Source organism: Fukomys damarensis, unplaced genomic scaffold, assembly GCF_012274545.1.
Source record: "Fukomys damarensis isolate Sample0158 unplaced genomic scaffold, DMR_v1.0_HiC HiC_scaffold_14, whole genome shotgun sequence".
Classification (NCBI taxonomy): Eukaryota; Metazoa; Chordata; class Mammalia; order Rodentia; family Bathyergidae; genus Fukomys; species Fukomys damarensis.
This window is the reverse complement of record NW_022900926.1, coordinates 3,402,507-3,415,153: the sequence shown is the minus strand read 5'-3', so window position 1 is coordinate 3,415,153 and position 12,647 is coordinate 3,402,507. Positions and strand designations below refer to the sequence as shown.

Sequence of the window (12,647 nt, the reverse complement as noted above, 5' to 3'; positions counted from 1 at the left end):
TAGATCATTATTGGTATATAAAAAAGATACTGACATTGACTTTTTAACATTGATTTTTATAACCTGCCGCTTAATTTGTTTACCAACTCTAAAAGTCTTAGCCCTTTTGGGTGTTGTAAGTATAGGATCGTATTTTCTGCAGAGAACGTAATCGACTTCTTCCTTTTCTATGGTGTACTTCAGTTTATGACCTTAATTTATTTTATGATTTGAAGGAATATGATTGCATTTGTATTTGCATTGGAAAAGATGGCTGTGGTTGTGTTTGTCACTCAATGCATAGTTTGCAAACAGAAGGAAAATTTTGCTGAACATTTCTATGAACCAAAGCATTACTATATTTGTATCTTTTTTATGCTTTTCTCTTGACTAATTGCTCTAGTTAAAATTTCATATACTGTAATGAACAGGAGAGGTGAGACTGGCTATCCTTGCTTTGTTGCTGATTTTGTGCCTCATGTAGTCATTAGTATTTTGAAGTATATTTTCAATATATAGTTTCTTCAAACTATTAACTTGAAAGGATGTTGACTTTTGTTGACAGCTTTCTTCATCAGTTGAGATGACATGTGGCTCTTTTGTACTCTAGTCTATTTATGTGATGTATTATAGTTGTTGACTTGCATATGTTAAAACATCCTTGCATCCTTGACATTGCATATGTTTAATGTGCTGCTGTATCAGATTTTTATGTATTTTATTAAGGAGTTTTGTGTCTATTTTCATCATGGACATTAGTCCATAGTTTTCTTTTCTGTTCTATCTTTTTTGTTGTTGTTGTCAAGTCCTTGTCCAATTTTGTTATTGAAGTGATGTTGGTCTCATAGAAGTAGTTTGGAAACATTTCTTCCTTTCTCCTTCATGAAATAATGTGAGGAAGATAGGTGTTAGTTTTTTAATGGTCTAGTAACATTCAGCAGTGAAGAGATCTTGTCAAGAGCTTTTCATTGTTCATTATTTTCATTACTTTTTCAGTCTCATTACTTGCTGTTGATCTACTTAGGATTTTTATGGCCTCTTGGTTCAATTGTGGTAGGCTGGATGTATCTAGAAATTTATCTACTTCTTCTAGATTCCCAAATTAATTAGAATATAGGTTTTCAAAATAGCCCTTAATTATCCTCTGGCTTTCAGGTGTCTGTGGTACCATCACCTTTTCCATCTCTAATTGTATTGATTTGAGTTCTCTTTTTCTTCCTTTTGGGTAGTCTGGCTAAGAAATTATCAATCTTGTCTTAAAAGCACAAACTCTTTGTTTCATTGATCCTGTGTTTTGTTCTTTTAGCCTCCATCTCATTAACTTGCGCTCTCATTTTTGTTATTTCTTTCTTTCTCTTCAGTTTGATTTTGGTTTGTTCTTATTTTTTTTAAGATCGTGAGATACATCACCAGGTTATTTATTTGGGATCTCCCTGACATTTCGATGTTGTAGGCACTTATACTGTAAATGTCCCTTTTGGAATGGCCTTTGCTCTACCCCAGACTTTGGCATCTTGTATTTCCCTTTTAATTTGATTCTAGAGATTTTTGTAAAAAAATTTCCCTCCAAGTTGTTTAAATGACCCACTAATCAGTCAGAAGTGTGTTGCTCAATCTGCATAAGTTTGCATAGTTTTATCTTCTCTGTTGATTTCTAATTTTATTTCATTTTAATCTGGCAAAATGCGTGGCATCCTTTCTTTAATTTATTTTTAAAATTTTAAAGGCTCGCTTTATGGCCCATAATCTGATCTATTTTGGAGAATGTCAGGTGAGCTACTGAGAATAACATATATTCTGTAGTTTTGGGATGGGATGTTCTGTAGACATCTGTTTTAAGCCTGTTGGATCCATGGAGTAGCTTAATTTTGATGTGTTTGTTCAGATGACATCTATTGATTAGAGTGGGTATTGAAGTCTTCCACTGTTGTGCTATTGGTCCCTGTGTGTGCCTTTAGTATTTATTTTGCGTAAATGTGTCCACCAGTGTTTGTTGCATATATAGTATTTATAATTGTTATATCTTCTTGGTGCAAGATCCTTTTATTAATATTTAGTAGTCTTCTTTGTTTCTTCTAAGTTTTGCTTTGTCTTATATGAGTATAGCTATTCCTAATTGCTTTTGAAATCCATTATCAAAATATTATTTTCCATCTTCTTTCACTTTTCAGTTTGTGTATGTCTCTGCCAGTGGAATACATTTCTCATAGGCATCAAAGAATTGGATTTTGCTTTTCAACATAATCTTCCAGTCTTTGTCTTTTGATTGAAGAATTAGGACCATTTACTTTTAGAATTATCTAGAAAGGTATATACTAATTCCTGTTTTTTTTTAAATGTTTGAACCTTTTGTAATTCTCAATAGTTGATCTACTCTTCCGTTTGCAGGATTTCTTTAAGTATTTCTGCCATGCTGGCCTAGTGGTCATGAATTCCTTTAGTTTATGCTTATCTTGAAATGTCTTTATTTCTCCTTCATATATTTCACTGAACTTTAGATGTATTATTGTGCTTTTGTTTTCCAAGATGTCTGTTTGGTTCTTTAGAATCTTTCTCTTTCTCTTTTTGTTGAATTGCTTCTTCATATGCTGAATTGTCTTTCTTAGTTTATTCAGCTCTTCATTTGTCTCTTCTTCAAAGTCACCAATCATTTTATGAATCGGTCATTTGATTTCTTTGTCAGGCAGTTTATTCACTTCCCTTTTGTTCCATTACTGGTGGGTTATGGACCTTGCCTTGTTTTGGTGAGGTTACAGCCTGTAGTAACTGTGCTGCCAGCCACTGTGTGTCACTTTAGCCGTGGCCCTCCCTGGGCTCACCCGTGCTTGTCGTCAGGTTTCCCTGCCTCCAGAGCTGTGTTATGCATCGTGGACCGATTCATTCTTTTCTCTGTGTGGCTTTTCTGTTTCTGCGTGGATTTTAGCTTTTCTGTTGGGTCTCTCTTGAAACCTGAAGTAGTTCTCCTCTTGTCCCTCACTGAGTAAGTAGCTGTTTTCTAGCTGTGTTGATACCAGGTCTCAGAGTGATGGATATGCTGCCTGGTTCTACCTCACCACATTCAATCTACCAGTTTCTGCTTTTAATGAGAGATTTCTTTAAATGTTTAAGATGGAGTAAAATGCAGCTGGAAAACTGTATGAGAAGGTGGGGCTTGTCTCTCCTTTCCATGACATATTTTTTTGGAATCTATGATATCAGTAGCTATGGTTGCACCTTGATTCTGTCAAATTCCATGGAGGAGCCTCTTCCTTTTGGCTGGCAGAAGAGCCCAATCCTAGAGAGACGGCTGGGAGGAAATGTGATGGACCTGAAGCTTTATATTTAAGTTTATATTTAAATGAACATCTTTATTATTGCATAACAATTCTTTTTTAAAATTGGAGGACTAACCCTTTGTCATGAGTTCATCTAAGATTTCCTTTTGCTTTCTATCACCTAGCCACATAGGTTTTTCTTTTTATATAAATACTAATTTTCATGAAGTCAGATTTTTCCAAATTGCTATCTATGATTTATAGGACTAAATAAAAATAAAAAGGACTAATGAATTGAAGAGCTGGTTCTCTGAAAGAATAAACACAATAGACAAACCCCTTGCCAATCTTAACAAAAAAATGAAAGAAAAGACCCAAATCAAGACAATTAGAAATAATAATGGACACCACTGAAGACTAGAAGATTGTTAGTACTTCAGGAATCTGTACTCTTAACAAATTGGAGAATTAGAGGAAGCAGATAGGTTCCTAAATACATAGGATTGATCACCAAACCTGAACCAAGAACATATAAAACCATTAGCAATCTAGTGACAGGCAGTGAAACTGAAGAAGTAATAACAAAACTACCAGGAAAGCTCAGGCTCTGATGAATTCACTGCCAGATTCTACAGGAATTTTAGGGAAGATCTAACGCCAGTATTCCTCAAATTCTTTAATGAAATTGAAAGCAGGGGGGAGTGTACTCGCAGAGCAATTCCTAGAAGTAGCATTACCTTGATTCCAAACCCAGAAAAGGACCCAACCAAAAAAGAGAACTACAGGCCAATCACTTTAATCAGTGTAATTGTAAAAATCTTCAACAATATACTGGCAAACAGAATATGACAAATCATTATAAAGATTATACCAAGTAAGCTTCATCATGGGGATATAAGCATTGTTAAACATATGCAAGTCAATAAATGTAGTACATCAAATAATCAGAAACAAGGACAAAAATCACATATCTTCTCAATAGATGCAGAAAAAAGCCTTTGACAAAATTCAAGATCTATTCGTGATAAAACCCTGAAGAAGGACCGTACCTCAGTGTGATAAATGGAATTTCTGACAAACCAGTGACCAATTCTATAATACATGGGGAAAAGCTGAAAATCAGGAACAAGACAAGGATGTCTGCTGTCAGTACTACTATTCAATATAGTTCTTGAAACCTTAGTCAGAGAAATCAGGCAAGAAGAAGAAATAAAAGGGTTTTGTATAGGAAAAGAAGTCAAATTATCGTTATTTGCAGATGACATGATGCTCTACATAGAAGACCCAAAAAATTCTACCAACAGACTCTCAGAATTAATACTCAAATTCATTACTGTGGCAGGATACAAAATTAACACACAAAAATCAATACCATTCTTGTACACCAACATGAGAAAGAAGTTAGGAGAACAGTACCACACACAATAGCGTCAAGAAATTAAATACTCAGAATTTAACCTAACAAGGAAGTGAACGACTTCTACAGTGATACTGTAGTACTCTGGAAGAAGAACGTGGAGTGGGCGTCAGAAAGTGGAAGGATGTCCCCTGTTCTGGAAGGCAGAACCAGTAGTCTAAATGGCCATACTTTCAAACCTGATACACAGGCTTAATGCGGTCCTGATCAGAAGTGAGTAGGATTTCTCCCATATCTAGAGAACATAATCCTAAAATTCATACAGAACCAGAAGAGAACCAGAATAACCAAAGCAAGCTGCAGCTACTGGGGCAAAAAGTAAGACATCAGAATCCAAGACTTCGAGCCATCCTACAAAGCTACAGTGATAAAAACAGCATTGTATTGGTAAAAACCAGACACGTGGACCAGTGGAACAAAATAGAGGATGCAGAAACATCCCCAGGCACACTCAGCTATCTGGTCTTTGATAAAGGAGTAAAAAACATACAGTGGGGGAAAGACAGCTTCCTTCATAAATAGTGCTGGGAAAACTGGCTGTCTACATGGCAAAAGATTAAAGCCAGACCCTATCTCTCATGGTGTACTGAACTGAAATAAAAATGGATCAGAGATCTAAATGTTAAAACAGAAACACTCAATCTGCTGGAAGATGAAATCAGTGTATTAGAAGAGTGCGCAGCACACTGTAAGCACGTTAGCCTGTTGTGTGTCTGTTATTCCTAGTCACAGTGTCTCGGCCTTTGAGATTGCCATCTTGCACATGGCCTGGGAAATGTGTCTCCGCTGCGAAGGGCGGAGAATGCAGAATTCTGTTTCCATTGTGGAATCAGGAATTACATATGGCCCTGGCTGCATGGCGTCTGCACCTCTGGCTGTGTGTGTGGCGCTGTCTCCCTCTCTGTCACGCTGTGCTTTCCCTCCTCCTGCCGAAACTGCTCACTGTTGGACACATGCACCTGCCTGGGCACAGGGACGCCAGCCGGCCTGCAGCGGCCAAGCAGACAGGGCTTTCCTACGAGGCTGGACTTTTGAGTGGTGCTTTGTGGTCAGGATTGTGTGACTGTGGTGTCGTCCTTTAGTCCTACAGGTGCTCACGTAATTGCCCGGTTTACAAAGAAACTTCTGGACGAGGAGATTCCTGTCTTTGCTGGGTCGGCACTGCTGCCTGCGGTGCAGGGAGCTTTCGTGTCTGTGTGCTGTCAGATGTGTGGTACCTGTGAAGGGCTGCAGGCGCTGCTTCCTTACGGTTTGCACAAGGCTGTAGCACAGGCGTGGAGGAAGGTGAGTTCTGGAGAGCGACCTCTCCTCCCTGCTAACCTTTATTTCAGACACAGGCATGGCTGCAGCACTGCTCTGGATGAAGAGTTTTCCTGGGGTAAAGATGACTTTGGCGCCACAGCACTCAGGGTGCCTGAGCTTCTTCAGCCAGCATGGAGGACTTTACACCTCCTCTGTCAGTGCCCACTGTTCTGAGCCTTTTTGGAAGTTAGGTCTGAGCGAGTTCCTGAGAAAGTGGCTTTGTTATGGACACTGGAGACTGTAGTGTAGCAGCGATGGGAAATGGCGGAGGTTTCCTAGGTGTTCTAACCTCTGTTTGTGGCTCATCTGTGAAATAGTTTGTGAGAGGACATTAAGCCAAATAATTTATCTTGCAATAACAAGTTTGATTTTAATTGTTAAGTATCAAAAAATGCAAATGAGGCCAGAGATCTAGCTCAGTGGTTCAGCCACCTGTCTCACAAGCGCAAGGTCCTGAGTTTGATCCCTGGTACCAAAAAAAACCCCCCCAAAAACAGCAAAAAAGGTCTCATGATGAGTGCTCTCTGTAAGAAAAGTAATGCGAGTTAATCGGTTGTCTTCTAGACAAGTTTGCCATCAGAAAGAATTCCTACTCCAGGATTGGGTTCTCATCCTGTCTCTTCTGTGAGCCAGGGATCCCAGAACACGTAAGTATACTGTTAAGTCACGTGCATATGACATTTGCTGAAATAATTTTAAAATTATTAAAATGTAATGAAATACCATGCAAAAACATTTTATAGGAAGTAAATCTGTATACGCAGATTCCAGAAGAACTACAATTCAGAGGATCTTTAGAGTTTGTGTGATACTTACAACCTTTAAGGTAGTCTCGCAATATTTATTATACTTACTCTATCGTGTTTTCACACTTTGGACTGGGAACCTTGACATATTGTAGTGTTTCCAGAACATGTGTGGAATTAGCACACTTGGACTGGGAACCTTGACATATTGTAGTGTTTCCAGAACATGTGTGGAATTAGCACACTGAAATTGTGTTAGAGGTGGGGTTAGGGTTAGGGAGGATGTTCCAGATCCATCAGGGCTCTGCAGAGACAGAGCCAAGGGATTGTACAGCATTATGTACCACTGTATTAGACCTGGTGGGGGGGATTCTTTGGGGAACTGGCTCGTGTGGTTATGGAGGCTGAAAAGTCCCACAGCACGCAGTCTGCAAGCTGGGATCCTGGGTTGCTGTCAGGGTTGCTCAGTACAGTCCAGGGGCTTTGTGGGTCTGCTGGCGTAGGCCTGGAGGCTGAGGCTGGAGAGCCTAGATTTCTGACTTCCATGGGTAGGAGAGGAAGAGAGCACCCAACTCTAGGAGAGAGAGCAGTTCACCTTTCCCCTTATTCCACTAGGCCTGTGCACAGTGGGGGTCAGCCTGAGATTCCGCCACCATCCTCTGGGAAAACCCTGGGGAACACACCCCAGAATAATGTTCCTCCAGTGCTCTAGAGATTCCTTCCTCCGAGCAAGTTGACATCTAGTTAACTGTCATTATGTCTTAAGAGAAATGAAAGATTTAATAGAGGTTATTATCTGTCGATGACCTCGTAGAGTTGAGAACCAGTTGTTTTGCTTTCCTGAAGAAGCAGGTGTGAGAAAGGCACCGTGTGTTCCCTTACTCTGGTAAGCTGTGAGTATTCAGCCATCCGGGACAGTTAGCTAGCCCACTCCTGCACCCCACTGGCACCTGGCATTCCTGTGTACCGAGTGGGCCTGAGTGAGACTTCCAAAGTCCTGTTTGTTAAGATCAGGTCTGATATGATGAAGGTGGAGCCAGGTGTGGTCTGTGGAAACTGACCTGTCAATGTTGTTGTACCTTTGACACACTAGTGCTCAGTGTTCTGATCTCACATTTTCCAGTGACTGTTTTGGAGGTTCCTTCTCTATCCCTGTTTGCAGGTGATGACAGCACTATGGAAAAGATAGAGACTGACGTGTAGTCATGCTAGGGTGCTGTGTCCCCTCAGTCAGGACAGAGACTAGAGGCCCACATACGGTTTCTGCATGGCTGCTGGGTTCATATCAGTGACTGAATCTCTGTGAGGCCCCCCTGGGGCGACTCCAGAGAAGGCTGACCACAGAGCAGAGCAGTCGGTGCCACACCAGCCCCGCTGGTCACAGGGCCTGCAGAGAGCTGATACGCAGGCCCCAGGGGCTCTCGGCTCCAGGGAACTCATTATCTGCGAAGCACCGCGTTCTTCAAGCTGACGGAATGGGCTCTGCTGTCTATGGACCATCCCCAGAGCAGCAGGGCGGTAGGATTCAACAGCTCCATCCTTCTCCCATGCTGAGGAGTTTACAGGGTCTTTATGAAAGTTCAAAGGAGAATTAAAGATGAGTAGCAGAAACATGTGTTTCAAAAAAGAAAATGTGAAATAATTAGGTGTTTGTATCGTGCTCGATGTGTATCGTGGGCTTTAGCGAGCTTCTGTAGTCACGGGTCCTATACACGTGCTATAACTCTCTGTCCTGCTGATGTCATCTGGAGGTTTGCTTTTATATTTTAAATCATCTGGTTTATTTCTTCTCACTGTTGAATTTATTGAACATGTTTTTACCACTTTTTAAATGACGTCTGTTGAAACCTGTGGCCCATTCTGTCCAATAGGTTTACTTTTTTCCCTTATGCTTTATCTTTGGAATGTTCTTTTACTAAGATTTGCGAATGGTAGAATTAACTTTTCTTTTTATGTTTAAAAATGTCTGTTCTTCCAACCCACATCCCCTCCGCTCACCCGACGCACACACTCGCAGTGATAGTTTATCTGGGTATAAATGTTTAAGTAGACAGTTGTTTTTCACCAATATTTGAAGCTATTACTCTGTTGGCTTCTGGAATAGATGGTAACTGATAAATCTGTTGTCAGCATAACTATGTGTCCTTCTATTTATTCCTTTTTTTATGGTGCCTCATGCATTTTGGTAGTTATTTTGATGTTTGCTGTATCTCTCTGAATTTATCCTAATGGTTCTTTGAATGACATCATAATGGTATCTTTCCTCAATTTCTAGAAGATTTTAAAAATTGTTTAATTGACTAATAATAGAATATATTGAGTATAGTGCTTTTCAAATATTCTTTTTATTCTCTTGGGACTCCAATTTTTTTCTCTGGAGAAAGATGTTGGTCTTCTTTATATTTGTGTTCTGAGAAAAAAAGTGATGTCATTTTCCTAAAGTGAAATATAAAATCCCACGGAAATAACATGGTTTAGAAAGTTGGAAAACATATTGTACAATGAAAGAAAATACAGAAACAATGGAAAGTCGATAATCGGAGAATCCAGGCAAACAGGATAATGCTAGAAAATTAAAATAGACGTAAAGCTTGCAGGAGAGGAGGTGTAATAAGATATTGCAAAATGCAGTTAATACTTGTTTCCCTCAATGAAGGAGTATTATTCAAACAGAAGATATAAGAAGAAAGGAATTTACCATCAAAGAGTGCAATTTTTAAATCTTATTTTAAAATCTTATGAATAGGTGACAGTCAGTGTGTTGTCTGCAAATTTAATTACTGGAAGTATAAAGCTGCAACATTTTTCACACAGCTTTGAGCATGTTAAAATAAGTCCTCCCCTGCTTTTACCTGTTTCAGTGTGGCTTGGGAAGAGAATTTGTTGGATGATTTACTAAATTTTGCTGCTACCCCAAAAGGATTACTACTCCTTCAAAGAACAGGTGTAATCAATGAATGTGTGACATTTATGTCCAACCAATATGCCAGAAATTTACAGGTATGAATTACCACCTGCTGTTGGCAAAAGGAGCATTTGCTGTCATGAAAGCCGTTTTGTGCATCATTCTGTTTTGTGTGCATGCAGAAGTTATTAAGCCTCAATTAAGCCATATAGCATTGTGATACTTGAGTTTTTTTTTTTTTTTTAGGAAAACATTAGAGCCTTGATATTGGTGTAGCTGTGTTTACACAGTTAATCATCCAGATGTTTTGTAAATATGATATCAAACATCTGGATGTACTTACACTGGGTGGAACTTCAGGAAAACAAAACTTATTGGGTCTAAATGTATGTATCAATAAAGATTTAAGCTTCTGTGTTTTAAAAGAAGTGAAACTTTGTAGAGAAACTATATTTTACTGTTAAATAAAATTTATAATATAATTTAGCCTTTCATTAGATAGGCAGAGCCATTAAGTTGTATTCAGTCCTTTTTATCAAAATAAATATCTCTAGTCTTCTGAATTGTTTTAGGGTCCTAAGTATGTTTTTTAAAAATTTGACTTTAGAGTAATTTAACCACATTAACATCAATATTACCCGAAAAACATCTGTAGATGCATCTAATTAAAAGAACTTTCAAACATAAAAGTAAGAAGGGGAGTCAGTCCTGCAGGGTGTTAAACGTATGTCAGATGGCGCAGCGGGGGAGGAGGTGAGGGAAAGCGGGAAGGTTGAGGATAGCAGAAGTGTTTTGTCCATCCTTGGCCTTGGCCTTGGCCTGTCCTTCAGAAGTGGGTTTCGTTCGCCTCATCTATGGCAGCTGGTGCGTTTTCAGGTCATTAGGTTGCCTGTTGGCAAGTGCTCTGTTCCTTCCTTTTGCTTTCTTTAATTCTAATTTCCTACTCTTGTGTAAGCTTATAAGAACACAAATAATTCAGCCTTTTTTTGTTTCTGCCTGTGAGAAACAGTGTTCTTAAGCGAGATCCTCACCATTCTTTCGTGAAGAGTGTGTCTCGGTTAGCTGCCGGTTGTGACACTGGACTAGTGGTCTGGGTGTGTGCTTTCCTTTGGTGTTGTCAAAGTTGACCTGGAGTGTAGGGCCTGAGCCACCTTGGACCTTGGTTCATGGTGTGTTCTGCATGTCCGTCTGTTGATGACTCCTCTGATGCCTTTCATTCCGTCCCAGTGCTGCTCCCGATTAGTGGCTGCTTTCTCCCTGTACATCTGTCTTCCCTGGGCTTCTGCGTCTCACTGTAGGGTGTGTGCAGTGCCTTTGGGTAGGAGTCCTTCACTTAGAGCCTTCAGATTGTCCTCAGGTTGACCAAAGGTTGGGTTGGCTTTCTTGCAGGTGAGTTTGCAGTTGCCTTGTATACTCATTAAGGATTTAGGTGTTTGTTTTGATAGTTTCGAAACGTGGAAGACGTTCACAGGTGGTTTTCTTCTTCCGTCCAGGGCTTCAGACCGTGCAGCCCCAGCTTTTGCTGGAGAGCTGGCGCACCTCAGCTGAGATGCCGTTTTTTATTTCCCCGCATTTTGGAACAGCCCGGCCCGGGTCTGTGTCACAACGTGGTCTTCGTGGACGACACTGTTCCCCGGAGCACAGCAGCTTGCAGCTTACAGCTTAGTTTCTTACCGTTGTCATTGTGGAAATTAGGGTACGCTGTGGCACTCTGCCCTATTAGCGGATTTTCTTTATTTAGATTCTCAGTTGTTTGGCAGTGAAGCAGGAGGCAAGGTCATTTCTTTAATTCTTCAGAAGAGAAAGAGGACACTCAGATGGTCTGTCAAGCTAGTCACTCACTGCAGAGAGACTGGAGCTCTGGTTCCTTGCTGTCTTTGGCAGCGTCTGCGTTTGTTTTGTGAGCACCTCTGACTGCTCTGCCCATTTCCTCTGTCCGCCCATGGTAGTGTGAGCCAGCAGCCCCGTGGCCCATGGCTGAGTCACCAGGCCCGGCGGACAGACTGGCAAGGAAGGCAGGTGGGCCGAAGGCTGGACTGTGCGGTGCAGCCGCAGAACAGTGGGTTGTGAATGAAGACAGTGGGAAGGATAACCAATAGGATAGAAAAGGAGGATAAACTTATAAAAGACACAGCAACACAAAAATCAAAGAAATAAACTTAAATTTCCCTCATGGAATTAAGTTCTTCTTTAGTTACTTTTTTGCCCACCAAATGAATATATTTTTTAAAGTGGAGGTTAAAACGGATATTTTTAATAAAATGTTGAAAAACATATGAGTCCCGAACAGTTCCTTCTGTGTGGAAGCCAAACATTGTGTAAGCCCGAGTGGTGCTGGCCAGGGTGAGAGGAGAGGTTCCGGGGCCTGCGTCTGTTTCTCTGTTGTGGTTCATGCTAAGAGACCACTGACTTCTGTACTTCACTCTGAACACAAAACAGCTTTCTTCATCAAAGAGCATGCTCAGATTTTTTACAATGCTCATGCAATCTGGTATATTAATAGCTAGGATTCTGTGTGTGTGACACACACACACACACACACACACACACACACACACTGTTCCCTACCTTAGGAACATGCCTTCTAAAAATAGTCATTTTGGGCCAGGATTAAGCTGAGTGGTGCTGCTGCCTGTGTCGCATGGGCAAGTACCAGAGTTTGATTTCTGGTACCAAAAATCAAAACAAAACAAAAAATAGTCACTTTGAGAAGAAACCATTATTATTTTAAAAAATTGTTTGATTAGTTGAAAATTCAGTTAAGAAACTGGCGTTCAATGGAGATTTATTAATGATGAATTGAGCGGAAGAGGAACCAACCTAAAAAGCAGTAATAGGATAATAACATTTAGAGTTGGAAGCAGCCTTACTTCTCACCTTGTCCCAGTCCCCTGTTTTATATGTGAGCAGAGCTGGGCCCAGAGACATAAGTGGCTTTGCTCAAGGTCAGAACTAGGACCTGAAATAAGATTGTCAAAAATGCCACATTTGTGCACACTTGGTGGTTATTAGTGTCTTAGTTTGTCTCTGCTGCTGCGGTTATT

General features: G+C 40.3%; 1 protein-coding gene across 1 annotated transcript in view; it reads left to right on the top strand.

Moving 5' to 3' along the window:
• Tbc1d32 (TBC1 domain family member 32) overlaps nucleotides 1-12,647 on the top strand; it is a 149,467-nt gene that overhangs the window by 45,817 nt on the left and 91,003 nt on the right. Inside the window, exons 17-19 of the mRNA XM_010638253.2 lie at nucleotides 5,733-5,934; nucleotides 6,517-6,599; nucleotides 9,560-9,698. Coding sequence (XP_010636555.1) covers nucleotides 5,733-5,934; nucleotides 6,517-6,599; nucleotides 9,560-9,698 — 424 coding nt within the window. The remainder of the gene's footprint in view (nucleotides 1-5,732; nucleotides 5,935-6,516; nucleotides 6,600-9,559; nucleotides 9,699-12,647) is intronic.